Raw genomic sequence first — 27,235 nt, 5'->3', positions numbered from 1 at the left:
TGACTGCCGCATCCGCCTGCAGTGACTAACACCGGGGGTGGTGACGAGCTTTTGACATTAGGGAGAGAACTGGATCCCCCTGTAAGAATGTGTTTGCTTCTACAGATTTGTCTCAGAAAGTTGCCTGGGGCTTACGAACCCCCATCCCCTAGGAATTTTCCCCGGAAATCATCACCAGGCAGCTCCTGTTCCCTGTCCCCGCTTGGGTCCTTTGCTGCAGGGTCTTACAAAGAGCCCACGAGTGTCTGCCTGCCAGGCTGGCTTGGGTGCGACCTCCGCCACCCGGCTTGGCTCACTCGGGGGGTCGAGGCCGCATCGGGAGGCGTGGGCTTTGCAGCAGAGGCCCCGTGGGTGCACCAGCCCCTCGGCGGGGAGCCGGCTCAGCTGTCAGATGGAGCTGCCGCTGTGCTGACTGCCCCGTGGGGAATCTTGGGGAGCAAACTGCTTATGAGTCAACAAGTCGCAGAGCGTGGTTACAGCCGCACTCTGCTCTGAGCATATCTGGTTTGTTTTCTGAATTCTTCCTCGTCTGGGAACGGCCATCGCTGATGAGATGTGGTTAAATTAAATAGATAGTCACTGAGCACCTGTTTTGCAGCAGGCCTGTGCTGAGCATCAGGGAGGGCAAGAGAAGGAGGATTTGGGGACCACCCTCCCCCAGGGAGCCCATGGTCCGGTGGGGGAGAAGAAGAAATGGAAACATGTCAGTAGAACCGAGGACCTCTGGGCTGGTTCCCGGGTAGAATGCCCACCCTCCCCACGACAGTCTGCCTTCCTCAGCGGCAGCCCTGAGCTGTGCTCAATGAATGTGCACATGACACGTGTGTGCACACAGCCCTCTCCACTAGCCTCTCACCTGGCCCAGCGGGGAGGACCTCATGCAGACCTGGTTCTAGGGGTCACTTGTCCCCAGTTTCCCTAGGAAGTGGCCAGAGCCCATGCAGGCCTCTGTCCGCAGAACGTCCTGCCCCTGCACCCCTCCGGGCCAGTTCCATCCTCCCCTCCTGCATCTGGGGGTTGCCTTCTCTGCTTTTCACTCTCCTTCTGTGAGCCCCTGTTCTGTTCCCTCATCAGTTCATTTTTGCCCAGAGCAAATCGCCATTTGTTTATACAATGGTGCAATCCGCATTTAGTGCACTTGGCACTCACTGCTCCTTGGAAGTTTTAAGGACCCAGGTCTTAAGAGGGTGTGGGTCAAACTCCCTGCCCCTCCTAGCCCAGGTGTGTGTGGGGTGGTGGTGAGCACACAGTTTGGCAGAGGGGCCCACTGGCCAAGGGGGTGCTGGAGGGGACAGGGACAGGGACAGGGATCAGCTGGTGAGGCCCTGGTCAGTACTGAGTCAGGGAACTGGCTGTCAGCTCAGACCAAAGAGGTTTGGAGAGTTGCCCTTCCTCTCCCACCACTGTCCTGAGGTTGCTCCAGGTGGGTGAAGGACGGCCATACCTTCTTAGGTGCCAGCCACCGCCGGGGGGGGGGGGACAGCAGTCCTTGAGCTGGGGCCTGAACTCCTGGGTCTTCATTTCTAACCTTCACTCAGAGCCATCCCATGGATGTGGTCAGCCACAGTTTTGCCGTCTGTGATGAGCCTACACAGCCAGTACCCAGGGCCCCGGCCTGGAGGTGACACCCTTCCATCTCCCTTGACTTCCCTGTGCCATTTGACTCTGGGCTCTTCTTCCCTGAAGGTCTGGGAGCAAGAGGGGTGGGGGCACAGGGAGTGTATTTGTTGCACCCCACCTTCCTCTCTGCCCTGTGGACTAGGCTGAAGTAGGGGCTCAGGCCACGAGCCTCCCGGCCCAGGACTGATCTCCTGTCCCCTGCTGTCACCCTTGCCTCCCTCATGCAACTTGGCAGGGCTGGAGTCGGGTGTTGGAATTGCACGGGGCGGCCACTCCAGTCTGGCTCAGCTCCCTTGGGTAGCAGTATGGAAACTGAGGCCCAGGAAGATAATTGATTTGTTCCCGGACTTCTACTGGGTTTGCGTAACAGCCAGACTTTCACAGGCCTTTTTCTTTCCACCTTCCTCGCTGGCACTGAGCCCTTCCCTCTGTGCTTACAGGTCCACAGAAGGCGACGTGATGCGGAGAAGTACTGGTCTGCGGGCTAGCTGGCCAGCATAGGCAGCTGTGTGGTCTCCTCTTCGTCTCTTAACTTCTCTCCTTCTCATCTGTCCGGCAGAAAGAGCAATGATTAGGTTTAGGAAGAACAGAAGAGCCTGTGTGTAGCTGCAGATTGATGAGTTGTTTTGGCTAAAGTTTTTTGGTTTAAAAAAATGAATAGACCCCAGATGGGTCAGAGGACAGATAAATGTCAATTTGGGGGTTCCCTTACCAGTGACCCCCAAAGTCTGGCCCCACTAGGAAGTGACCCAAAGGTGACAAAGGGGCTCATTCCCTAGAGAGTCACATGGGGGTGATTTGTTGGGGGCTGCAAGGAACATCTCGTGCCTTTAATCCCTGCTGTGGTGACTTGGACACCCCCCCGCCCCGCCTGTCCCCACCATCAGGGAGATGAAAGTTTGAGAGTCAGGGCACAGGGCTCCCTCTTTCTCCCCGCCATCCCTCCCCGTCCCCACCCCTGCAGAGGATGGGGTCTTCCTATGGAAGAGTTCCTACCCTGAAGCTCCCTGGTTTGCTCCTCCCCGTGGGGTCAGCCCCGGAGCATCCTTGCCTCCGTGGGGTGCCTGGCAGGGCAGAGGGGCCACCTCGCCGTGCCCAGCCGCAGCAGGATGGCGGGGAGGCGCAGTCCGGGGGAGCAGCGGCCCGGGCCGTGGCGCCCCCTGCAGGCTGTGGCGGGAGTGGCGCCTGTGAGGCCAAACCCTTGGGCTCCTGGACATGCAGTTTCCCCAGGACGCGGCCTCTCCACCGGCGACATCCCCATCACTGCCCTTTCTTGAAGCTCCCAGAATATTAAAAAAAAAAGAAAAGAAAAGAAACGGCTACCGAGCTGTGGTAAGCTTTAAATGTTTACTCTGAAGAGAGTAACGCTTTTCACACCCACACGGGGCGGTGTGACTGTGCTATTCATGAGATAACGGAACCTTAAAAAAACACACACAAAGCAAAACAAACCATAAATGCACAAAAAGCTGGAAATGGGTGCGAGTTTAAAGTTACTTGATGAGTGTGCCGTTTTTTTGTTGTTTGTTTTTTTTTATAAGCGTGCCATTTCTTTTTTGACCCCGTCTTTGTTTTCCTGGGTTGTACATTGGCTTCATTTGGGTGACAGTCAAGAGTGTAAGTCGGAGGGGGCCTTTGGGGACTTGGGGGATCCCAGGCCTCTCAGTCCTGGCCATGGGGTCTCCACACCTGGCGCTCTGGGGTTGCCACGTCTCTTTCCCGAGGCAGCCGGCAGTCGGGTGTCAGGTCCAACCGGGAAGAGCAGGTGCCCGGAAGTGCCGGTGGGATGGAGACCGGCGCGGTTAAGGTCGTGGGCTTGGTCCCCAGGTGGTGGGTCAGGTGGCTGCTGCCTCCACGCTGCCCCCTGCTGGTCGTCATGGAAATGGGTGGCATTTGGTCTAGAAAAGCAGTTCTCAAAGCACGGTCCTGGCATCTCTGGGGCTCCCCAAGAGCTTTCAGAAGGAGTCACAAAGTCAAAACTATTTTCATAATCAGAATAATAAGACTCTTGGTCTCATTCCTCACAGATAAACAGAAAATGAAAAGTTCACCGATATGGTTTCTGATGCCACATTGGAACTAGCTATTAAGAAACTACCATCTGAGTTTGGGTGCAGTATGAAAGAAAAACATTCACAATTGCCTAGGAAGGCTATCAAAATGCACCTCCCTTTCCCAACTTTCATACATATCTGTGAGAGTCTGGATGTCCTTCATGGACCTTAACAAAACAGCACGTCACAAAAGATGGAATGCAAAATTGGACATGTACATCCAGCCGTCTTTTGTTAAGCCAAACATTAAATTTGTAAAAATGTAAAACAATGTCATCCATCCTACTAATTATTTTTATCTTTAAAATATAGTTTTTTTCATAAACTATGTAAGCTATGTTAGCCTCTAATTGGTTTATTTTTTCTCTTTTTTTTTCTAGTCAAGTGAAGCAGTGAGGGGGTTTATTATTTTTAATGAATTTTCTAAATTTCTCAGCTTTAATTTCTAATATTAATAGATATAGCCCATATATTTTTGGGTCCTCAAGAATTTTTTATATCACCTTAATGAGTTGTAATTCACATACCATAAAACCCACACTTTTAAAGGGGTTTTAGTATATTTACAAAATTGTGCAACCATCACCACCGTCTGATTCCAGAACATTTTTATCACCCTAGAAAGAAACCCTGAACCCATGAGCAGTCACTCTCTAAGCTCCTAACAACCGCTCATCTACTTTCTATGTCTGTAGATTTGCTTATTCTGGACACTTCATGTAAATGGAGTCATACACTCTGTGGTCTTTTGTGTCTGGCTTCTTTTCACTTCGCATAGTGTTTTCACAGCTCCCCCATGTCATAGCGTAGGTATCGGTGCTTCGTTTCTTTCCGTGGCCAAATAATATCCCACTGTAAGGATACAGCACATTTTATCCATTCGTCAGTTGATGGGTATTTTGGTTGTTTCTGCTTTTGGGGTGTTAGAAATACTGCTTAGAACATTTGTGCACGGGTTTTTGTGAGGACATGTGCTTTCAGTACTCTTGGGTCTATACCTAGAATTGGAGTTTCTGGGTCATATGGTAAGTCTATGTTTAACATTTTGAGGACATGTCAAATGGATTTCCAACCTCAGTGTTTTATGTTTGAGTGTAAAGGGGTCCTGAGTTTGCAAACCACTGGTCTAGATGGGGTTAGATGAGAGTATAGCCCCTTGTCCTTGCTCTGGGACTGAGATACCCTCAAACTCCTTTCTCTCTCCCCTCCTTCCTTTTTCTCTCCTGCAAAACACACACACACACACACACACACACACACACACTCAGACTCACTGACTTTGGAATACATAAGCAGCAACCTCATTAATAGAGGATCAAAGAGTTGGTCCTGTTCTTGGTAGCAAGGAGAAAGCCAGCTAAGCTAGACTGTGCACAAGTTAAGTCATCAGGTGGTTCTAGAGTAGGAAATCTTCCCTGTAAGATTCCTGGGTGTTGCCGTCCTCATTGCAGTCCCTGTGGACGGTGCCCCTTGGTATTGTGCCAGGTGCAGTTGTGCCAGGTTCTGCTAGCAGAACCCATGTGCTTGGGGCCGCCGTTCAGATCTCCCCAGCTTGGGAGCAGTGTAGGGTTTGCCCAGGCTTCCTGGCCATCTGCCCCTGGCCCAGGCCCCTCTTGCCTGGAGATGTGCCCAGTACAGCTGTGCTGGGAAGGAGGGTATCAAATGCCCTCCAGGGCTGGCGAGCTGAGTGGAACATTACCGAGGGCGTGCCTCTTCTCTGCTTTCTGATTCTAACCTTTTGATGTCCCGCCAGTGACATTCATTCCTGTTGTTTAGCCACGTGAAGCACCTAGTCACACCTCCCAGAACCATGAGCCTTTTGAGAAGGAGCTTTGAGGGGCAGCGTTTTGCTGGAGGAGTGATTCCAATGGTGCGATTCCAGGTATCAGCAGGGGATGGCGAATGGAGACAGGTTGAAAGTATCAAGTCTCTGATGCCTGAGTTCAGAGGAGCCGTCTGCCATCTGCACCCCACCCAGTGACGCGCTCTCTTTCTTTTTCCCTCTTCTCATCTCAGATGTGACTTCCGCCCTTGGCGGGGTGCCCCGAGCCATGGCTGACACCATCTTTGGCAGCGGGAATGATCAGTGGGTTTGCCCCAATGATCGGCAGCTGGCCCTGCGAGCCAAGTGAGTACCCCCTAGGCCTTCCCTCCCGCCTCCCTCCCTGCTTTCCCCCTTTCTTTGGCAAGATTCATTCCTAGGGACTCAGAAAAGGGATGTTTGGAGACAAGTGCCTATCGAATGCACGCCTCACCCCAGGCCCTGAACTAGACACTCGGCAGCCATTCACTCATTTAACCACCAGGCAGAATTTACCCCCATTTTCCAGATGAGGAAAATGAGGCTGAGCTCCTTGCTCATGTGAGTGGCAGGGCTGGGACCCACACTTGGGTCTGCCTGGCTCCCAGGCCTGCGTTCTTTCTATCCCAGTAGCTGCAGGGACCCAAACCATCTCATTGGCTTTCTCTCCTGTCACTGAGCCTTAAGTCCAAGAGCCCCATAAGAAAGGGAGCCCTTGGTCTTGGGATGCCCTCTTCACAGACAGGACAGAGCAAAGGTTTTTGTAGGAGCGAAGAGCCACCCCTTGGGCGGAAGCACGCTGCCAGCCCCAAGCTGTCCTGGGGTCTTGTCCATGTTCTCCTTAGAGTCTCTAGTTCCCTGGTTCCAGTCTGTTCCCTTGGAGGTCCCAGTTCTCCTTTTGTCCCTCAGCTCTGGGCAAGTCAGGTCATCTCCCCCCACTGTCCACTGTGGCTGGAGACGGGGGGCTCTCAGATGCCTCCCCTGCCCTCCAGTCCCTCCCCCGGCTCCAACAGGCTCAGGGGTCCCTGGCATCTGATGAGAGTGCCCCTTCCTCTGCCCCTTCCTCCGTGCCAGTTACAGGAGCCAGCATGTCCCAAATGGGACCAGATTCAAGAAATTTGCAATTATATGTTATGAGCCTGCAGGGGACAGAGCTGAAACATCAAAGGGGGATAGAAAAATTAATCCCACACGCCCAAGAATTGTGGAGTCACGCATGATTTGCAGGAATCTTTGCACTGCAATTAATTTGTCCTCTTTGGCACGATGGCTCAGCTCCCTTCGGCTCCCCGTCCTGCCCCCGCAGGGAGAGTGACCACGGATGAGATCGGTGCCCTTTCTCCCTCTCCTCTGCCGCCAGGCTGATGAAGCGTCCTCCCGGGCGGGCGGGGACGCCACCTGTGCTCTTGTACAAGGGCCTGGCGGGACCCCTCCTGGCCCCACAGTGTTCCCTTCAGTTCTCCCTGCCCTTGTCAGCAGCAGCCCAAAGCTGTTGTAGCACCTTTTAGAAGAGCGAATGCTTTTATCTCCTCCCCTGGGTGTGCTGCTTTGTAATGCCCGACACAGCCTCCACAAAGGACAGTAGTGCGATTCCCCAGGGCTGCAGAGCCAGGAGCTGTGCCCCGTGGGACCCTCCCCCAGCTGCAGCCTGGGGCTCCCCTCTAGCCTCCTCAGGAAGACGTTTTCTAAACCCCTACTATGTGCCAGGCACTGGTTGTGCAGCAGCCAATAAGACCGACATGGTCTCTCCTCTTGAAGCACAGATGGGAGAGGTGAGCAGTATGCAAATAATTACCCACATGCAGCTGCTTTGACAGTGGTAATAGGTAGGGGGGTGGGGGACTAACCTAGTCTGGGGGTCAGGAGAGGCTTCCCCGAGAGTGTGGAGAGTGTGATACTTACACGTTGAGACCCAGAGGAGGGGTACATGTTAGATGGAAATATCGGGGAGGAGTTTCCAGGCAGAAGGAGCAGCATGTGCAAAGGCCCTGAAGTAGAAGGGACAGGGGGTGTCAAGGGCTTGACAGGTCAGCGTGTCTGGTCAGTGCAGAGAGAGAGGGGCGAATGGCCTGAGAGGAAGGTGGAGGGGTGGACGGGGGCCAGAGAGGGCAGGGCCTGGTCCTCCAGAGACTCACATTCCAGCTGGGGAGATGGCAGGTCCCACGTTGCCTGAGAACAATGTTTAAGCCCAGAGGTGGACATTTGCCCAAGCCTTCTAGGAACTCTGACAATGGATTCTTAACCCGTTTTGGAAGGGATCGAGGAAAAGCCTCTTAGTGAAAGTCATGTCTTAAAAAGTCTTAGGAGTGAGCAGGTGAAAGAGGGTTTAGGGAGAGGAACAAGCGCCCCGGGTTGAGGTGACAGCACGTGGCCTAGAGCACAAGGGAACCAATAGCATTTGGTGAGAGCAGGGGAGCAGCGATGAGGCCGCCGTGCAGGGGTGCGTACAGATGGGTCTCCCAGGTGCGGCCGCGCTGCAGGCCCTTCCCTTCTGTGTCATGCGGCCTCGGGTCTGCCTCCCTTGCTGAGTGGGGGGACCTTGCCTGCTAAGAGGCAGCTGTGGCCACGAGTGGGAGCTGGTCCCTGACCTGGAGGGTGGCAGGGCCCGCGGGAGGCCAGATGAGAGGACATACGCGGTTGGGGCTTGCTGGCTGATCCGATGGAGGCAGGGAAGCGGTGTGGGGGCTGCCCTGGGGGAGCCTGAGATCCTCCCAGGCAGGGCTGCTGGCGGCTGCTGCTGGCCGTGAACTCCCCGCTCAGGGCTCGGCCTCTGGGTCGGTGTGAAAGCCCAGCCGTTGGGGGCTGGGCGACCCTCTTACCTTTAGCTGCCTCTCTGCGCTCCACACCTCGTTTCCTCTGAAAAATGGGAGGCCTGCCTTGCAGGACGTCTTTGGGGCCTTGGGCTGGTGCTGGCCCAAGAGCGAGCTCAGCAGGATTCTTGCCCACCAGGACAGGTGTCGGTGTTGGGGCTGGTGCTTGTGCCCTCCCTGCCGTGGACTCCTGGGGCCCCTCCTTTCTCCCCACTAGCTGGGGGTGGGCGGGGATCCCCTGAACATAGGGATCCTGGTTTCCAGTCCCCTTCTCCTGGCCCAGGTGTGTCCTGGCCAATCACAGACCACTTTAGTCTCTGAAATGCACAGGTGGAGCAAACCAGCAGGCAGGGGTGGGGAGGGGGTGCTGCTTTTGAGGCCTGAAAGCCCTGAGTGTGTCCCGCTCACGGGAGGAGGCAGAGGCTGTCTGCTGCGGTGCTAAGACGGCGCCCCCGTCTTCGCCAAGGCCCAGTTGCTGGTGGATGGCAAGGTGGCACTTGGAGCCCGAGCCTGCCCCGTCTTCAGCCCGCACCCCCTTTCCCCAGCACCAGCACCTGGGCTGCCCACAAACTGTTCCCCAGGGGGGCTTCGTAGCCACAGTGAGGGGCGCCCGGGTTTGTGTTAGGGTGGCCTTCACGCAGTCTGTGTTGTCCTCTCTCCAGGCTGCAGACGGGCTGGTCCGTGCACACCTACCAGACGGAGAAGCAGAGGAGGAGCCAGTGCCTGAGCCCGGCGGAGGTGGAGGCCATCCTGCAGGTCATCCAGAGGGCGGAGCGGCTGGACGTCTTGGAGCAGCAGAGGATCGGGTGAGGGCCGGGCCCCGGCTGGCCGGAGCGAGCTCAGGAGGACGACAGTGCAGGCCGGGCGGCTGAGAAGCTGGCGCTCTGGGTCCCAGAGCTGTGTTTCACCTCTGGGAGTGGCTCAGGGGGTCACTGGCTCAAGCTTTCCCCGGCTTCTGTGTCTGAACGCCCCCGAGTGCAGCCCGGAACCCTTCCGAGCCTCAGTGTACCCCTCTGTAAGGTGGGGCTAGCGGCTGAGACCGTGGGGGTGCGCGTGGGCGTGGTGAAAGGCCTTAGGGGCTGTGGGCTGTGCGCACGGTTGGGTCCGCGGTGGTTCAGCCAGGAAGGGATTCAAGCAGAGTCTGACCCGAGGATCAGCCCCCAGAGGCTCCAGCAGGAGGCGCTCTCCAGCTTGCCGTGAGCTCTTGGCCCTTGGCATCCAGAGCTGACCACAACTCTGCTTCCCGCGTCATCCTTGTGTGCCTTTTTTTTTTTTTAATTATAAAGCAATTCCTATTTCCTAGAAAATCTGAAAAGCACAGAAAAGCACAAGCAGGAAAACAAAACATGCGGCGCATGGCAGGAATTAATGTGATTCTGGTCTTCTTGTCCTGTATTTTATCTTTTTCTAAAAAAATCAGACATTGTAGAAAGGCACAGTTTTGGAAAGTGAAAGTACCACTGTAGAGATCAGCTGTGCTAACGGTTTGCTGTGTGCGCCTCAATTATGGAGACATATTACTATCATTTTGGTACAAAAGGGTTTGTATCAGATTAGTTTTGTTACTATTTTGCTTTTTTTCATCTGGCCTGGCTGGGGCCCTGCCGTCTCACAGACCTGTGCCCCGACAGCCCTGCCAGGCTCTCTGCTGGCCAGGCTCCCCCAGGAGGGCGCACAGGGACCTGGGGGCGTGCTCCATGGCGGCCTCCCTCGTGCCACGGAAGCGTTTGTGGCCTCGCAGCCGCGGGGCTGCCGTCTTTGCCTTTCCTGTGCCGCCTCCGGAATCCGGCACAGGGTGTGAGGGCTGGGCTTGGCGGGCTGCAGGGTGACCCAGGACAGTGCCTGGACTTAATCGTTCAGAGGGAGGAGGAGCGTCCTGTGTGTTCGTATGAGGCATGGAGACACAGGCTTGTACTGGCAGAGGGTCCCCGAGGGCAAGGGGTCATGCCAGGGCTGAAGCTGGGTTTGTCCCCAGGCCCTGTGGTCCCTGGGTGAGGGACAGTGACCCCTGTGGAACCCAGAAGCGCTTGCTGGGGGGGCGGCGTGTGCGCAGAGGCAGCCTCGTGGCCCAGTCTGCTCTCCTGCAGCCCGGCGGCACCTCATCTCCTCGGGGACGTGTGGGGCAGTGAGGAGGGGACCCTGGCTCCACCTCCTGGGAGCTGTGTGCCCCTGGCAAGGGACTGCATGTCTCTGAGCCTCAGTCTTCTCATCTTTAGAATGGGGAAAATAGCATCCTCCTCCCGGGGGTTGTGTGGTGAGAGGAGATCAGGTGCCCATACTTCATCCTTCATTCATTCAAGAACTTACACCAGGTGTCCGTATTGGGTACTAGGAATTTAGTGGCCAACAAAGCGGGACAGTTTCACAGAGGTTGTTGTGTAACCAGGTTACAATGTGAGGGGTGGCCGTGGGCCCCAGGAGAGTCACCTACCCCGGGCTCAGTGGGGGGCAGGGAAGGCTTTTGCATACTTGACATCTCGAGGCTTCCAACAGGAGCTGTTTTTTCTTTCCTCCTCCGGCTTCTCCGTCTGCTAAGTTGTGCCAACCAGAAGCCTCGACATCATCCTCGATCTCTCTCTCCCCTCTCCCGGCCTTGGATCCCTCGAGGCTGCCTCTGAAATGCAGCCTGTCCCGTCCCCATCCTCCCTCCCTTGGACTCCCCCCCCAGCCTCCCCGGCTTCCTCCCTCGCCTCCCCTCCCTGTTACCGCAGCTTCCCGCAGAAGCCAGAGTGAGTGTTAAAAATGTTGCATGGCTCAAATCACTCCCCTCCTTAAAACTCTTCAGGGGTTTCACGTTGATCTTAGAGAAAAATCTAAATTCCACTGTGTGACCTACAAAACCGACACGTTCTGGCCCTTGCCTGCCCCTCCAGCTGCACGTTATCTCGGCCTCCCTGCGGAGGTGCCCGCCTCCGTGCTGCTGTGCCGAGCCCTTCTCAGCCCCAAGCCTGGCCCCTGCTGTTCCCTCGGCCTGGGCTGCTCCCGGCTCTTCCCTGGGTTTGGGCCTGTCGTTCCTCAGCTCTCCCTTCCCGTGTTCTCCGAGAGCCTTCGCTGGTCGCCATCGAACGTGCCCCTGCCCCCTCAATCTCTCTGCCCTCCCTGGCCCCCTCGACTTTCATCTCATAGTGCTGCTCCTGCCTGCCATCAGCTTGCTTGTTTACTTGTTTATGGCTTTTTTTCCCTTATTGAACGTAAGTTCCATGAGAGCAGGGACCGTGTCTGTCTCTGGCTTCTTTGCTGCAATACCCCAGTGTCTGGCTATCAACGGCGCTCGGTTCGTAGTTGGCAAGTGGAGGAACCATTGGGGGCTAGTCAGGGGAAGGAGTGGGGCAGGGAACACTACCCCACAGGAGGGCAAGTCGCAGGGGACATGGTTGGGGACACAGGGCGGCTGTGCCCAGCAGCGGTGGGGATGGAGACAGGAAGCGCGTTCCCTCTGACTCCACGCCCTGTGCTGCAGGCGGCTGGTGGAGCGGCTGGAGACCATGAGGCGGAACGTGATGGGGAACGGCCTCTCCCAGTGTCTGCTCTGCGGGGAGGTGCTGGGCTTCCTGGGCAGCTCGTCAGTGTTCTGCAAAGACTGCCGGAAGGTAAGGCCCTGCCGTTCCGGCTACCCAGCCTGCGCCAGCTCTGCCGCTCTGTGGCTTTGCAGCCCGGCTCCCTGGAGAGTGTGTGTGCGTGTGTGCTCGTGCACGTGGTATCCTCTGCTGCTTGGCAAGAGAGGCTAGGGCCTGCAAATGAGATGACCTGGCTTCTAGGGCCAGTTCTGGGAAGTGGACCTCTGGGTCTCCCAGCCTGGGACTGAATTCTGAGCTCAAATAGCTCTTCCACTAGCTGGATGAGCTCAGAAAACGTGTTCAATATCTCAAACCTCATCTTCCTCATCTGTGAAATAGGGGTAACGATACCATGTCCATCAGAGATTATTTATTATTATTTAATCCTATGAGGATTAATGCAAAGCTCTTAAAACCTTGCCAGGCGCGTGAGCACTCAATAAATGGTATTATTTAATGGTTGTATTAGATAAGCAGTATTTTCGTCAGAGCCGAGCAGTAAGCTAGGATCACACTTCCTGTTCTCTTGGTCTGCTCTCTTGATCTCTGGTCACTGGAAGCTGAATGATCTTTGCAGCAAGATCAAATAGATTTTCTCTGTTTCTTTTACTAAGTTGTGCTATGTATTGTTTTAGTAATATATTGAGTCCGAGACTTAAGTGTGACTTTCGGTTTTTCCTGGAGTTTCTACATACCCTTATTTTTCTTATTACTCAAAGAGTAATGATCCTCAAGATTATTTAGCATCTCAATTTTACTCCCTATCACATGGGGGCTGGCTTTTTTCGCCTCCTGGCAGAAGCCCTTCTAGATTCTCATTCCTGCCCCAGCCTAGACTGGTTGCTGCACAGCTGTTATCATGGGACTTCCCTTTGCTGGCCTCCTAGATTAGGGAGACCATTCCAGAGACACCACGTCTTCCTCTTTTTTGTCTTCACCCTAGTTTTGTTGGAACCCATGCTCAAGTAATTTCCATGTGCCAGTTGCTGTTTTAAGCGAGTCACAATAGTGAAGACAGAGGAGGAAGCTTCTCTCTTGAGATGCCATTGGGTCAGGGAACTGAAAAACAAGTAAAGATCAAATACATAAGATGACTTCAGGAAGTAATAAATTCCGGAAAGAAATAACAGAGGGGGGAGGATGGGGGGTTGGGTGGTAAGGGTTGAGAGGACCATAAAAGATGGAGAGAAGTCAAAGAAGTAAACATGGACTTGGGACATCAAGGCCATTGGCAGCCGAGATGAGGGCGTTCTCAGTGGCATTCAAAAGCCGGATGAAAAAAACAAGGTGTGAAGAGGTTGATGTGCCCAGTTAATAGGTGGGAAAACCAGGATTTCAGTTATGGGGATTTTTTCCCCTGCACTATCACAGGTGGTGAACTGCGCTGAGGAATGTGGATTGATTGGTCCAAGAACCACGGAGGGGTAACAGGTGTCAGTTGTGCTGGCTCCTCCTTAAACCCGCCATGGGCCCTGGACTAGAGGCCACTGTGGGTGGCAGGCACGGGGACTTACTTGGGAATGTCTTCCTCCCAGGACATGGGTGGGTGGGGCTATGTTTTGTGACTTCCACCCTGGGGGAACGGGACCCCGCAGCCCATTATCTCCTTCTGCCTCTCAGCCCCACAGTTGCTGGAACTGTTCCAGATTTCTGGGGCCATGAGGAAGGGCAGAGCCTCATCTGCCTCTCTTGGGAAAGCCCGGGCCCGTGCCCCGGGGGCAGGCTGCCACCGCCCCGGGTTGCTGCAGGGTGAACGCAGCTGCTCCCGGGAGGGCAATGTCCTAGGCAATAGCGGCAGGTGCGGGGGGGAACCCAGCCGGATGTGGGGTTGCATGGCAGTGTTCTTCCAGCCACTCTCACCACCCCTCTCCCCAGGGTACCCTGGAGCGCTGGGCGGGGCTGGGGGACATTTCCAATGAAAATGGTTCTTATTTTGCAGCAGGCTGAGGTCGTGGTCCTGACCCGGGCCGTGAGGCGGAGGAGCCCCGTGGGCTTCTGAGATGACTTATTTCAGGGTAAAGGTGGGAAGAGAGGGTACTAGGTGGGGCCGCAGCCAGATGATGGGCATTTTGGGGATTTTCTTCATTTGCCTTTAAGAAGATCATGCCGTCCATTTATTCATTCACATTTATTCGCTGGTTAAACAACAGAGGGCCCAGCGCGTGCAGGCGCGGTTCTCGGTGCTGGCGTTGCCATGAACGAGGCAGACCAAGCCCTGGTTCTCATGGAGGCTGTTTTCCAGGAGTGGGAGGAGAGAGACAACAAACAAATGAATAAACATGTTGTAACGTCAGGTGGGCTGAGGGCTCTCCGTTGAATTGAAACAGAATGATGGGAGAGCGCTCAGGCAGGGCGTCTCTGAGCTCAGCCTGAACACAAGCAAGAGGCCGCCCCAGGAAGATCTGGGTGGAAAAGCATTCCAACCAGGGGGAACAGCAAGCAGGAAGGCCCTGAGGCAGAAAGCATGTAATGTTCTAGGACATAATAAAAGCATCTGGGGGAGAGGGGGCAAGAGGTGGGCACAGCCTGTCACACACAGCTTCCTAAGTCAAGGGCAGGTGCTGGGATTTTCTTGTAAGTTTAACGGGTACCAGTGGAGCGTTCAAAGCAGGGGTGCAGTTGATCCGGTATGTGTTTTTAAGAGGCATCCCTCGCTGCCGTGTGTCGCGTGGATTGCAGGGGTTCATGGAGTGAAAGCAGGAGAGAAGTTAGGTGGGGATGGCTGTGGTTGGGGGGTGGGGTGTCGCACAAGGCAGCACAGGGTCAGAGGCCATTTGCTAAGAGAGGGCATCTGTCTCTTCAGTGCATGCTCAGGAGATGGAGAAGAATTCGGGGGTGGATGAGGGTCCAAGGACGGAGAGAGAGAGAGTCCTGTGTTGCCAAGGCAAGAGGTCACTTGGGCCACCCTGCATGGCGAGGGGCTTGCCAAGTGAGGACCGTGCCCACGCAGATGCCACGCAGCGCCTGGGGCTCCGACCAGGGCTCACCCGGCACTCCCGGGAGTGCCGCCCTGCCCCTGGCCACAGGGACCCAGGAGGGCCAGCCTCCTGCATCCCCTGGCTGCAGCGTCATGGGGCGGCTGTGCTCAGACTGTAGGGCCGGCTGGACTTGGCTGGAGGGCCTGCCTCGGCCATGGCAGAGTGACCTCATACAAGTCACTTAACCTCTGTTCCTGGGGCCTCTGTCCCTTCATCTGTGAAATGGGCCGACGGAGCTTCCTCCACCGCTGGGTGGGGGCGAGAGTGGTTAAGTTTGTGCATGTTGTTCATGTTGTTAATGTAAGTCCACTTCCGGGCTCGCCCTGTTCAGACTGTGCACGTGATACAAAGGAGGGAGCTGATGGCCCCCCGTATCTCAGCTGCGTCTCAGGCAGCCCAGGCTGCCGTAACAAAATACCACAGGCTGGGTGCCTTAAACAGCATTTGTTTTTCGTGGTTTTAAATAAAGGCTGGAAAGTCTGAGATCAAGGGGTGTGTTGGCCGATTTGGTATTAGCGAGGGCCCTTCCCGGCTCTCAGACATCTGCCTTGTGTGGCAGAGGGGAGCTCTGGTCTCTCGCCCTCTTATACAGACGCTGACCCTGTCGGGTCAGGGCCTCCCCTTGCGACCTCACTTAACCCTGGTTACCCCCTAAAGACCCTCTCTGCAGACGCAGTCACGCAGGGCCCAGGGCTTCAGCACAGGCACGTTGAGGGGACACCATTCAGCCCCTAGCGCCCATATTCTCCTTAGAATTCATGTTTTTCTTAAACTTGAAATTGGAGCTCCCACAGTTAGTCCTGACATTTTCAGTAATTTATATAAAAGCCTCCGGGAACCTTTGTAGCTCTCCAGGATTGGATGTCCTGAGCCAATAAGAAAAACCCTCGGTTTCTGTGCAAGGTACTTATGTAGCGCTTGCTTATTCAGCCCATCGTGTGTGAATGCTGGGTGGGGGAATGTAAAAGGAGAGGGGTGCAGAATGGCCCCCCGGGGCCTAGCGGTCAAGGTGGGCAGATGGTGTTCTTTAGAGTGATACCCACTGCGGCTGGGACCAGGGCTCTCAGGGCTGAGAGCAGCCTGGAGGGCTGCCTGGAGGAGGTGGCCCCTGAAGGCCGGGCAGCTTCTGCAAGGCTGAGAACAGAGCAAAGGACATCTGGGGAAAGGAGCACAGCACAGGCCGAGGCGCATGTCAGGAAACGGGCTGGCCAGGTGCCTTGCTGTGAGGATGCAGGCCTGGGGCCAGGGACACGTGAGCTGAAGAAGGACTCAAGCACGAGACAGCAGACTTGACTTAGGAGCAGCAGGATGGAGAAGGGGAGCGGTGGGGTGTGCTCCAGCTGCCTCCCACGGTGGTGAGAACCTGGGAACTGGAAGACGTGGGGTAGAGCCGAGGTCTTTGGGAAGCTAAACTGTAGGGGCCTGTGAGCGGGAAGAGTCTTCTGTCTTTGAGCTGCAAATGGGCAGGTCTCTAGGGCCCCGAACCCCCTGGGAGATGATCACAGAGGCTCTGGCACCCTGGGGGCCCCTCTTCCAGGAGGTGGTGCATTGGAGCTGATGCCTGGAGAATCAGTGAGGCCTAGACGGGGAGCCCCTGCAAACTTAGAACTCATGAAAATCAGCAAGAAAAAATCAAATAACCCTATTAAAAAGTGGGCAAAGGACTTGAACAGAAACTTTTCTAAAGAAGACAGAAGAATGGCCAACAAACATATGAAAAAATGCTCAACATCTCTAATCATCAGGGAAATGCAAATCAAACCACAATGAGATATCACTTAACTCCAGTGAGACTGGCCTTTATCAAAAAGTCTCCAAACAATAAATGCTGGCGTGGATGCAGAGAGAGAGGAACACTCCTACACTGCTGGTGGGACTGCAAACTAGTTCAACCTCTGTGGAAAGCAATAAGGAGATACCTTAAAGCGATACAAGTGGATCTACCATTTGATCCAGCAATCCCATTACTGGGCATCTACCCATAAGATCCAATGACACTCTACAAAAAAGATACCTGCACTCGAATGTTTATAGCAGCACAATTCATAATTGGAAGGCTGTGGACACAGCCCAAGTGCCCATCAGTCCAAGAATGGATTAATAAAATGTGGTATATGTATACCATGGAGTACTATTCAGCTCTAAGAAACAATGGTGACATAGCACATCTTATATTTTTCTGGTTAGAGCTGGAACCCATACTACTAAGTGAAGTATCCCAAGAATGGAAAAACAAGCACCACATATACTCACCAGCAAACTGGTATTAACTGAGCAGCACCTAAGTGGACACATAGGTACTACAGTAATAGGGTATTGGGCAGGTGGGAGGGGGAGGGGGGTGGGTATATACATACATAATGAGTGAGATGTGCACCATCTGGGGGATGGTCACGCTGGAAACTCAGACTTGTGGGGGGAGGAGGGGGAAAGGGCATTTTTTGAAACCTTAAAATTTGTACCCCCATAATATGCCAAAATAAAATTTTAAAAAAAGAGTCAGAAAAAAAAAAAAAAAAAAGCGATAGCCCTTGCAGGGCCGCCTGCCGTCTGGGAGGCACGATGTCATCCCTTCACTCATCCAGCAAACATTTATTGTATGCCTACTGGGGCCAGGCACTGGGGGTACGGTGTAAGGAGACATATAGATCCTTGCACTGCAGGAGGGGGGTGTTCAATGATTATGGGTGATTAATGACAGCTGAGGTTGGGGTTAAGGAGGCCGCCCTGGAGGGTCTTAGCCTGGGGCATCAGGAGCTCTTCACTCTGGGCTTGCCAATTTCTGGGCAGCCCCCCAGTTTATTTCCATCTCCGCCTTCCACCTCCTTACCTCTTGCAAGGGCTACAGCCCAGGGTGCTGGGAGGCGTGTGGGCTTGGGCAGGCTGCGGAGCAGGGATGCTGGGGACGTCCCTGCTGGGGAAGTGCCCACACCAGCGCCTCAGGCGCTCCTGGGCACAGGGGTGTCCCCAGCAAGAGCCCTGGCAGGGTTCAGCAGCCACGAGCTAATGAGTGTGCGGGTGGAACCTGTGGATCTGGCCCTCGGCGCTGTGTCCCCTCTGTAATTGGGCCCGTTTGCGCCCAGGCCGCCTGCCCTTGTTATCTGCAGGCTGTAGCGGGGAGGGAGAGGGGCTGGCTGGCTAATTAGACAGGCCTGGCGCTCCTAATTGCTTAGGGTCTGAGCCAGCCAGCTTGCAGTCTAATTGAGATGCTGGCTTCGCCAGCTGTGGGGAGGCCGGGCAGGGCTGCCGGAGAACCCGCCCGAGCCCAGGATGGCAGTGTCGCTTGAGGGAAGCAATCAGATTTCGTTCTGGTCTCAGCCAGATGTGTCGCGTGGTGCAGGCGCAGGGTAGCCTGCCCGTGAAATGGTGATCTCAGTCACGCGTGCTGAGTCCAAGGAGGCCCAGGAAGTCCTGCACTTTGCTCGGAGCCCTTAGAGGAAGTCCAGCTCAGGCGGCATCAGGCATGGCCCCAGCCCGGCGTCGGGAGCCCTGGAGGGAGGCGGCTGGGCCAGGACCTGACCTTTCCAGACCACCTGGCTCAAGGCCACTTTGCCCTGAAGAGGAGGCGTGTCCTGCTGAGGGTCAGCCCAGTCTCCCAGCAGGGGAGCTGGCAGTAACTCTGGGCTGGGTGGGGGCTGTGCTATTTCCTTAAGCCTCAGTTTCCCTCCCTGTTCAGTGTCTGGGACTAGAGGCCACTGAGTCAAGGGAGGAGCAGGTGGAACTTCCTTGTTCCTCTCCTCTCTGCCCCCTGGACCAGGCACTACAAGGAGGCGGAGCCCTGCCCTCTCCCAGTACCCAGCACCTGGGCCCCAGGGTGCCTCTCAGGAACAGTGGTGACTTGTGACCTGCCAGCGGCAGCACTGCCTGGAAGGAGTAGCTGCCTCTGAGAAGTATTTTGCTTCGGACCCAGGAAGCTTTGGGACTCCTGGCCCCACCCAGGTTCCAGAGAACTCCTGGAGGCGGAGGCGTTAGGCTGGGAGAGAGGTCCCTGAATGTGGGCTGAGGACCAGCAGTGTGGACGTCACTGGGTGCTCGTGGGAAATGCAGGATGTCAGCTACCCACAGACTTCCTGAACCGGAAGCTTCGGTTTAGCCAGATTCCCTTAACGTGATGTCTTTAAGGTTCATCCGTGCTAGAGCATGTGTCAGAATTTCCTTCCTTTTTAAGGCTGAATAATATTCCACTGTTTGCATGTTCCTCCTTTATCCATTCATCTGTGATGGACGTTGGGATTGCTTCTACGTTTTGGCTATCGTGACTCATGCTGCGATGTACATGGGTGTGCACATGTCACTTTGAGGTCCTGCTTTCCATTCTTTAAGGTATATAGCCAGCAGTGGAATTGCTAGATCATCCGATAATTCTGTTTAATTTTTTGAGGAGCCACCGTGCTGTTGTTCCGTAGCGGCTGTGCCCTTTGAGGTCCCCACCAGCAGTGCAGAAGGGTTGGGAAGAGTCAGGTTTTTGTAGGGACCCTCCCAAGTGAGGGTGTGGTGAAAGTCCTTGGTGGCCCCTGTCCCTTTCCAAACCTCACCTTCAGCGCCTGTCCCTCGGGTAGAGCCGCAGACCAGCCTCCTTGAGCCGTTTCATCTCGGTCGCCTCCAGATTGGCCTGGCAGTGGCCTTTCTCCTTTGACCTAACGCAGACGTAGAAGATGTGTGTTTGTGCCTCCTTATGAAGGTGGATTTTTTTCATTCAGCTACTGACGTTCCCTAAATTCCCGGGAAAAGTCACTTAATTCATCTGCCCGAAAGGGCCTGCTCCAGCTGCTCTCGCCTCTCCACGGCTGTTCGGCAGGAACCGACTGGGCTCCTGTTGCCGGGACAGAGGAGTGGACCAGACGCCACAAGGCCACCAGGAACGTCCACTTGCTCTGGAGTCCAAGCGTCTCCATCAAGGTGCACTTTCTTCTTGCTGTTTTGGGGCCTGTGGCGTGGCTTTTCTTCTCCCAAAGAAAGAAAGAAGAATCACCACTTTGTGCGGGTCAGAGCCCATGGCTGTGCACCCTAGCTAGCCACCAGCATGCCGCTGGCCGTCAGCCCAGGGTCCTCAGGACAAAGGCAGCTCGGGGCCCACAGAGACCCAGGATGGCCAGGAACCACACGGCAGCAAGGTCCAGAGCTTCCTGGACAGAGAGAGACCAGCATTACCTGTCCTGTGGGTCAGTTCTGGGCCCACCTCATGCGGGGCCCCGAGGGTGAAGCAGTGGAGGTGCCAGCCCCTGTCCCCAGGAGCTGCCAGTTGGCAGTTAACCAAGTAGGCTGTGCTCTCTTACCATACGGGGGCAGGGTGACGTGGGGCAGGTCTGCCGTGGGTGAGCCTGCCGGCACCTGGAGACACAGAGGAGGGCTCGGTGCAGCTGGAGCCGGGCCTGGAGGGTGGGCGCACGGGCATGGGGGAGGCACGGCCCTGGGGAGGCAGGTGCCGAGGAAGTGCTGGGACGGTGGGCATGGCTGGTGGTTTGTGTGCACGGGGGAGGGAGGAAGAAAGAAGCAGAGGGAAGAGAGGAGGGAAGGCAGAGGAGGAAGAGTGCCAGGAGGACCAGGAAGGCTCCCTGTGCCGGGCAGAGGAGTTTGTGTTTTGCCGTGTGGCAGCAGAGCTATCAGAGGGTGCTAAGCAGTTAAATGACAGTCACATGGGTCTTTGGGGAGGTAAAGTCCAGATGCAGATTTGGAAGAAGGAATATGTAGTGGCTGGAGAGAGGACGTGGGTAACTGAATTATCCAATTAGCCACAGCAAGGGCCCGATTAAGGCAGGGACGGCCGAGATGGAGACTCAAAAGGCAGATAAGAGTCAGCAACGGCGAGAGCTGCCGGGACGGAGGTCTCGCCCCGCGCCAGGCCCCTGCCCAGCTCATTATCAAAGCACCCTGGGCGCTCACAATCAGCACTTGGCAGGAGAGGAAATGGGCGCTAGGTGGAAGCTGAGTCCCTTGCCAGGTCACGGTGGGCCTGTGGTGGGGTCTCTCGGCCTTGCCCACCAGGCTGCGTTTGCGCTCGGGCCTCCCATGGAGGGCCGGGCCAGGCCAGGGCCGGGGCAGGCACAGGGCGGGGCTCCTGGGGCACATTGGTGCAGGTGGGCTGGGGTCCCAGGAAGCCACGTGCACTGTGTAGCAGAGGAGTTTGGTGTGAGCTGGGCCTCCAGGGAGGGTGAGCGCTGCCCCACCCAGCCCCTCAGCTAGGCGGCCGGCGCCATCCTATATGCTGGATTGGCCCTTGTGGGGGAGGCACAGCTTCACCATGCAGGCGAGGGCACTGGTTGCCCTGAGTTTAGCCACCAAGAGCTTAGGGCTTTAATATGCTGCATCTTGACTTTGTCCCAACTTGGGCTTTTACCCTGAGCCCCACTCGGCCAGTGCCTGGGCTCGAGGCTGTAACTCAGTTTCTAGCACTGGTAACGCCTCCGCCTTCCTGTACACGTGCCCGCCTGGTGGTGCAGACCCCTGGAGCCCACTCCAGGCGTCCCGATGACCCTGTTCCTCTCCTACCCCAGGGACGCAGGAGCCTGGTGGGCCTAGATCAGGGATCTGCACCTGTTTTTGTGCAACCCATAAACTAGAATGGTTTTTACATTTGTCAGTGGTTGGGGGAAAAACTCAAAAGAGTAAAAGAGTAATAATAACTTAGGACATGTGAAAATTGTGAATTCAAATTTCAGTGTCCGTAAAGATTTATTGGACCACAGCCAGGCCCATCCATTTACATGTTGTCTGCGCGGCTTTGGCACTACCCTGGCTGAGTCGAGCAGTGACAGCCTGACACGTTTGCTTCCTGGCCCTTTGTCAAATAGGAGCTCCCACCCTGTCCTAGCCCCACCCAGGGCACCAGGCTGCTCTGAAGGGAGGAGGGCGGTGACTTCCTTCCCTCTGGGTCATGTCATTGATTTGGGGGGAGGTACTGCAGGTGGAGGGTTCAACAGATTACAGGATTTAATGAGATAGCGTCTCTTTGTCTTATTTTCTTTTCCTGGAATTTTACTATTGCATAGAGGTTTAGAGCACTGGATTCCGGCTCCCTGGGTTCTCCTGGCTTGGACTACTTCCTCTCTCAGCCTCAGTGTGCTCACCTGGAAATTGGAAATAATAATACCGCCTCTCTCAGAGGGTGGTTGTGAGGATGGGAATGAGAGCTCTTAGAAACAGCGCCTGACACATGGTAACTGCTCCCTAATTATAAAAAGTCAAATAATACAGCCGCCTTCCCTCCTGCACTCTTTCCCTCCCCTCTCTCTCTTTCATAATAACCTCTGGCTGATCTAATCCATGTCTGAGGCATTAATTCTTAACTTTATAAGCCCCAGATTTTATCTCTGTTCAGAATCCTATAGAGAGCAGCTGAGTTGATTTTCTGACCTGAATGCCTCGTAGACATTGCATATCAAAGATAATCCAACCCTGAAACAGAAGTCGAATAATACAGATGTGTGTAGAATATGAGCCCCCACCCCCACCCCTGACTGCAGTCTGGATGTTTGTCCTTGCACACCTTTTTCTGTCCACACCACACAAATGTACACACATGTGTATGCGTGTATTTTTTTTTTCTTAATGGGACCATAATATATTTCTTATTCTGTCATTTCCTTTTTTCATCTTTTCACATGACAACATATTGAAGACATGGCCCAGGGTCTATACATATCAATCTAATTCCATTTCTAGGAGCTATGTAACATAAGGAGTTTTTCACACTAACCAGAGAGAGACCCCTTCTTTTCCAGGCTGCTCACGCACCCTGCTGGGCCAGAACAGGGGTGCCTGTGAGGAAAAGCTGGGGGCTGTGCCTGGCTGCACACGCTCAGGGCTGCAGACAGCTGTCCTGTTTCCTGCTAAGTCTAGCCTGTCGCCTAGGTCCGACTCTGTCCCAGGGTCATGTCCCTCTCTGGGGTTTGGCTTCTGCCTTCCTCTGCTCACTCCTCCCCGCCATGCACAGACATACCCTCCCCCCCCCCCCCCCCCCCCGTACGAAATCTAGCTGAGGACACAGTTCAAGGTCATTTCCCCGAAGGCTCCTGGGTCCTTGTGTAAGTCAGAGGATGGACTTAGTGGGTGGGGTGGGGGCAGTGGCCTGAATTCCCAGGTAGAGCACACTTGAACCTCAGCTGCACCTGCCCCGCTGTGCCCACACCGGGAGTCAGGAGTCCCCACCCAGTGGCAGCTCTGCTCTGAACCCTCTGCGTGACCCCAGATAAAATTCGTTTCCTCTCGCTGGGCCTTCCTGTACAAGGAAAGGGCTGGACGAGAGACTCTCTCTGGCCCTTCCTGCGGTTTCCTCCTGGGAAGCTCAGGCCCTTGCAGCATTGCTGTCCCTGGACTGGGGACTGCAGCCGCCGCAGCTGGGAGCTACAGCTCCTCTCTGTGCCTCTGGGGCGCAGCTCGGTTTGTTGTCGTGTTAAAGCCGTGGCGGGTTCGCTTCCCAGCTGGCTTCGGCTCAGGCTGTGATGGAGTCTGTGTCCCCCGAGCAGGAGGAAGCCAGCGCGGGGGCTGGCGTGTCCTGCCGAGAGCCCCCTGTGCCTCTGATGCTTCTTCGGCTTCATGTGTCTTTAGACGTGCGGGAGACTCCCAGAGGAAGGTGCTCCCAACACCAATGAGGGCTCTGCAGCTTGTCCAGGCTGTCCCGCGGCGCCTCGTGTCCCTCGGGCCCCTGCCACCTGAGCCCTGCGGCTCTTTTCCCTGGGTCTGGTCAGCGCAACCTTGAGAGCGCGAGGGCGGCAGGAAGCGTCGTTGGCAAATCTGTTTAGCGGCCGTTACCAGGAGCGGTAATTCCGCGCAGCCTCTTGTCCTCTGTTGCGGTAAATAACACATAATGACATTTCCAGTCCGGCCTGGCCCGGCGCCGCACACCTTGCCAGCCGCACTCCGGGAGGCCTGCGATCCTTCACCGCTCCAAGTCGCCCTGTGCTTCCTGCTGCCACGTTCCCTGCAGCTGTCTGCTGCTCGCTGACCTCCCCTCGGGGTGGGGTGGGCCTGTCCTGTTCCCCCCGGCAGCGCTCCTGCTGGTGGGGGAGCCGGTCAGTCTCCCTTCAGCCTTGGCCTCTGATCTGAGTGTGAGGCCATTGTCATCGGAGGCTTCTTGGGGATTCTTTAGCCTTGTCCCTTCCAAACTCCTTCCCTACCCTCTTCATCCTGCCTTCAGTGGGAGGTGTGGTGCTCCCAGGTTACAGGCCGGGTAGCTGGCCCAGGGGACAGGCTGGCTGTGCCATTGCAGGGCCCCCGACTATGGTGGAGTCTCATTTGCTTTCCAGCCCATTCTCTGCTCCTCTGTTTGTTCATCTTGCTCCAATACAGCTCTGATCATGTTGCCCTCTCCCTCCCCCTAAAGTCTTTAGTGGCTCCCTACTGCCTACGACATAAACTCTAAAATGCCTCCGAGTGGTATCCAGGGCCTCAGTCCATTCCCTGGCTGCAACCTGCTGACTTTAGCAGCATGAATGAAACACCCAGCTGGGAGGTCTAAGCCCCAAGGGGCGGGCCCAACTCTCCCTGGCCCTGACCTGCCATCACTCCCTTTGGAGCTCTGTTCCTGCTCATCACCAGGGCCCTAGGTGGCCATTAGTGCTCTCGTTCCTAGACGGTTACGAGTATTTTTCATGCAGACTGACCTTTGGCAAGTCGGGGAGGTTAGTGCTCTACCCCGAGACAGAGAGGCTATGGAGGGACACAAATGCCCACAGCAAGTTAGTGGGGGTTGGGCAGTCTCCTGCCTTTGGCCAAGGGTCTGTGCTGATTTGGTTTCTGGCAGACCCTGGCCTGGCGTTGCCTTCCACAGTCACCCCAGTCACCCCGAGCCTCCTGCATTCCTTACTTTGTTCTCAGCTGTCTGGAGTCCAGCTGGGCCCTGGTTGTGCTCTGGGTCCCTCCTGCCTCCCCCACATCCTGGCCCCAGTGTGGTCTCTCTTCCCCTTTCTCCTCCTAAGCTCCCATTCCACCAGCTCCATCCCTGCGACTCTTTCAGCCTAAAGCCCCTCCTGCCCCAGCCCTCTGCCTGCCTACCCCAGACTTCCAGAAAGTACAGCTGAGCTGCTCCTCTGCCTGCACCCCCACTGCCGCCGACTCCCTGCCCCCAGCGACCTCTACCTGCCCCCAGCGACCTCTGCCTGCCCCCAGCGACCTCTGCCTGCCCCCAGCGACCTCTGCCTGCCCCCAGCGACCTCTGCCTGCCCCCAGCGAGGCAGGGCCTTCCCCACGGTCTGCCCTGGGCCACCTCGATATCAAAGGCTTTCTGACCTGCAAGGCCTCTCCACTCCCCTTGAGTTCCGAAGCTCCGGCCGGCCCGTGTGCTGTGCCTCCCTCTTCAGTGTCTGCCTTCCTGACTCTTCTCCCAAGCTCTAGTCTGTGTGTCAGCTGTCGCTGCACAGCTCACAGGGCAGTCCGCAGACCTGCCAGTATCGTCACCCACCCCAGGCCCTCTGCTCGCGCAACCTCCGTCCATCCTGTTGGCTGGGCTGGCGGCCTCAGATGACCCCGAGGTCCTTCCTTTCTTTCCCTCACCTCCCATACCCAGCTAGCAGTTGGAATTCCATAGGCATCTGGGAATGTTCCAGAAAAAGAGCCTCTGCTAAGCCGCAGGACAGACTGGCTGGAAGAATGACTGAATCCATAGTCTCACCAAAAACCCTTTTCCTGAAACCCAGGTTGGATCATGTCCCTCCCCTCCTTAAGAGCTACCCCAGGCCCCAGATGTCTAGGGAATTCCAGACTTGGCACTTGTCACTCAGCCCCTCCTCCCGTCCTAGCTACCTGGGCACCAGGTGCATGTTAAACGCCGGAGATTCAAATGTGAACATCGATGTCCCTTTTTCTCAGAGGTGTCATGGTCTATGTGACATGGGGGCCCAGTAGGGACTCAGTCTCGGGACAGACGGTTTCCACATGATGCAACGGGTGCTGCTCTAGAAGCCTCAGCTCGTCGCGGGAACACACAGGAGGGAGTGACCAGTGCTTCCTGGGGGGAGATCAAGGAAGGGGGTCACGGAGGAGACATTGCGATTGTTCCCGAAGGTTACGTAGAAGTTCACTGGGCAGGAGGCGCAGCCTGGGCAAGAGCACAGAGGTGGGAGGTAGCCGGAGGGCAGGGAGCAGACAGTCAGTGGGCTTGGCAGGGGGCCTGGGAGGAAGGTTCTCGTGCTTGTGTGCCCCTTGTCTGTGTGTGCGCACACACGCATCCTTTTCTCGCCTCTCTGCTATCAGCCTGTGAGCCTCGCTGTCCCCTCGGGCGGGTCCAGGGCCTGTAGGAGCAAGGGCTTAGGAAGCGTTTGCCAAGTGCCCTTGACGTGGTCATTAGGCCTGGCCTACGGCTAACGTTGCCGTCCACCAGATTCTAGGAGATGGGATGGTGGAGGGTTGGCCTCGCTCCTGCCTCAACCTCCCAGGGAGAGTTTAAGCTTTCCAACACCACGGGGCTGTGACCTCCGTGTCTTTGAGGTCAGGCCCTAAAAATGTCGGGAAAAGCCAAACGAAGTGCATTTTCCTGTTCTCACGCAGTCACTCAATCCAGCACCCTTCTGTGACCTCTGGTTTCTTGCCACCAACTGCCATGGCAGGGTCTCCTCCAAGTCAGTTCAGACGCTACGTACGAGGAGGAGGTAGCTTCAGGTTCCACAGCTTGAGGGCTCGGTCCCACAAGACTGTCCCCCCAACTTCACATGCCAGTCACCAGGCCAGGCCTCCAGAACTTCTGACCAACAGGCTGTAAGTCACGGTCCCCACAACCCGCTCCTTGAGTTGCGTTAATTCGCTAGAGCAGCCACAGAACTGAGAGAGACACGTACTTAGGTTTATTTGCTATATTATTCATATTATTAATATTATTTATATTATATATTATTATTTATTTATTCTAAAGGATGTCAAAAGCACACAGGTGAACACCAGATGGAAGAGATGCGTAGGGCAAGGTACGTGGGGAGGGACACAGAGCTTTCCTGCCTTTTCCCTACTCTCTAGAAACCTCCCCCGGTTTGGCTGTCCGGGAGCTCTCCAAGCCCTGTCCTTTCTGAGTTTTGTGGCAGCTTCATTATGTAATTGATTCAGTCATTGGTCATCAACTCAACCAGCAGCCCCTTTTCCCTCCCTGGAGGTTGGGGCTTGGGGCTGAAAGTCTAACCCCAACGTAGTCTTTCCTCTGACCGGCCCCATCCTCAAGTCATCGTATTAACATGCAAAAGACACTCTTACCACCTCCAGGATTCCCAGGGTTTTAGGAGCTATGTATCAGGAAACCAGATGAAAACCCAATGTGTATTTCACAATATCTCAGCCTGCCGACTGGTCGGGTGCCCCGGAACTGCAGAGTCCCTGGGTGGGATCTGCTTGGCCACCCAGCTCTTTAGGTGCCCTTCCCAGGCGAGGCTTCGTGGAGGCCCTCAAGGAGGGAGGCTCGTTTGCACCCACTGGCTCAGAGAGGGCATTTTCA

General features: G+C 55.6%; 1 protein-coding gene across 5 annotated transcripts in view; it reads left to right on the top strand.

Moving 5' to 3' along the window:
• Positions 1–27,235, top strand: part of RPH3AL (rabphilin 3A like (without C2 domains)) — a 143,444-nt gene that overhangs the window by 46,332 nt on the left and 69,877 nt on the right. For 4 of the 5 annotated variants that reach the window (XM_075994272.1, XM_012740632.3, XM_075994274.1 and 1 more), the window contains exons 2-4: positions 5,691–5,802; positions 8,948–9,091; positions 11,746–11,875. In XM_075994272.1, coding sequence (XP_075850387.1) covers positions 5,726–5,802; positions 8,948–9,091; positions 11,746–11,875 — 351 coding nt within the window. In that variant the 5' untranslated portion in view covers positions 5,691–5,725. Of the gene's footprint in view, positions 1–5,290; positions 5,557–5,690; positions 5,803–8,947; positions 9,092–11,745; positions 11,876–27,235 lie in introns of those variants that run through there. The other variant, XM_075994273.1, reaches the window with a different exon arrangement.

This window comes from Microcebus murinus, chromosome 18 (genome assembly GCF_040939455.1).
Source record: "Microcebus murinus isolate Inina chromosome 18, M.murinus_Inina_mat1.0, whole genome shotgun sequence".
NCBI lineage: Eukaryota > Metazoa > Chordata > Mammalia > Primates > Cheirogaleidae > Microcebus > Microcebus murinus.
This window is presented reverse-complemented; position numbering and strand designations above follow the sequence as displayed.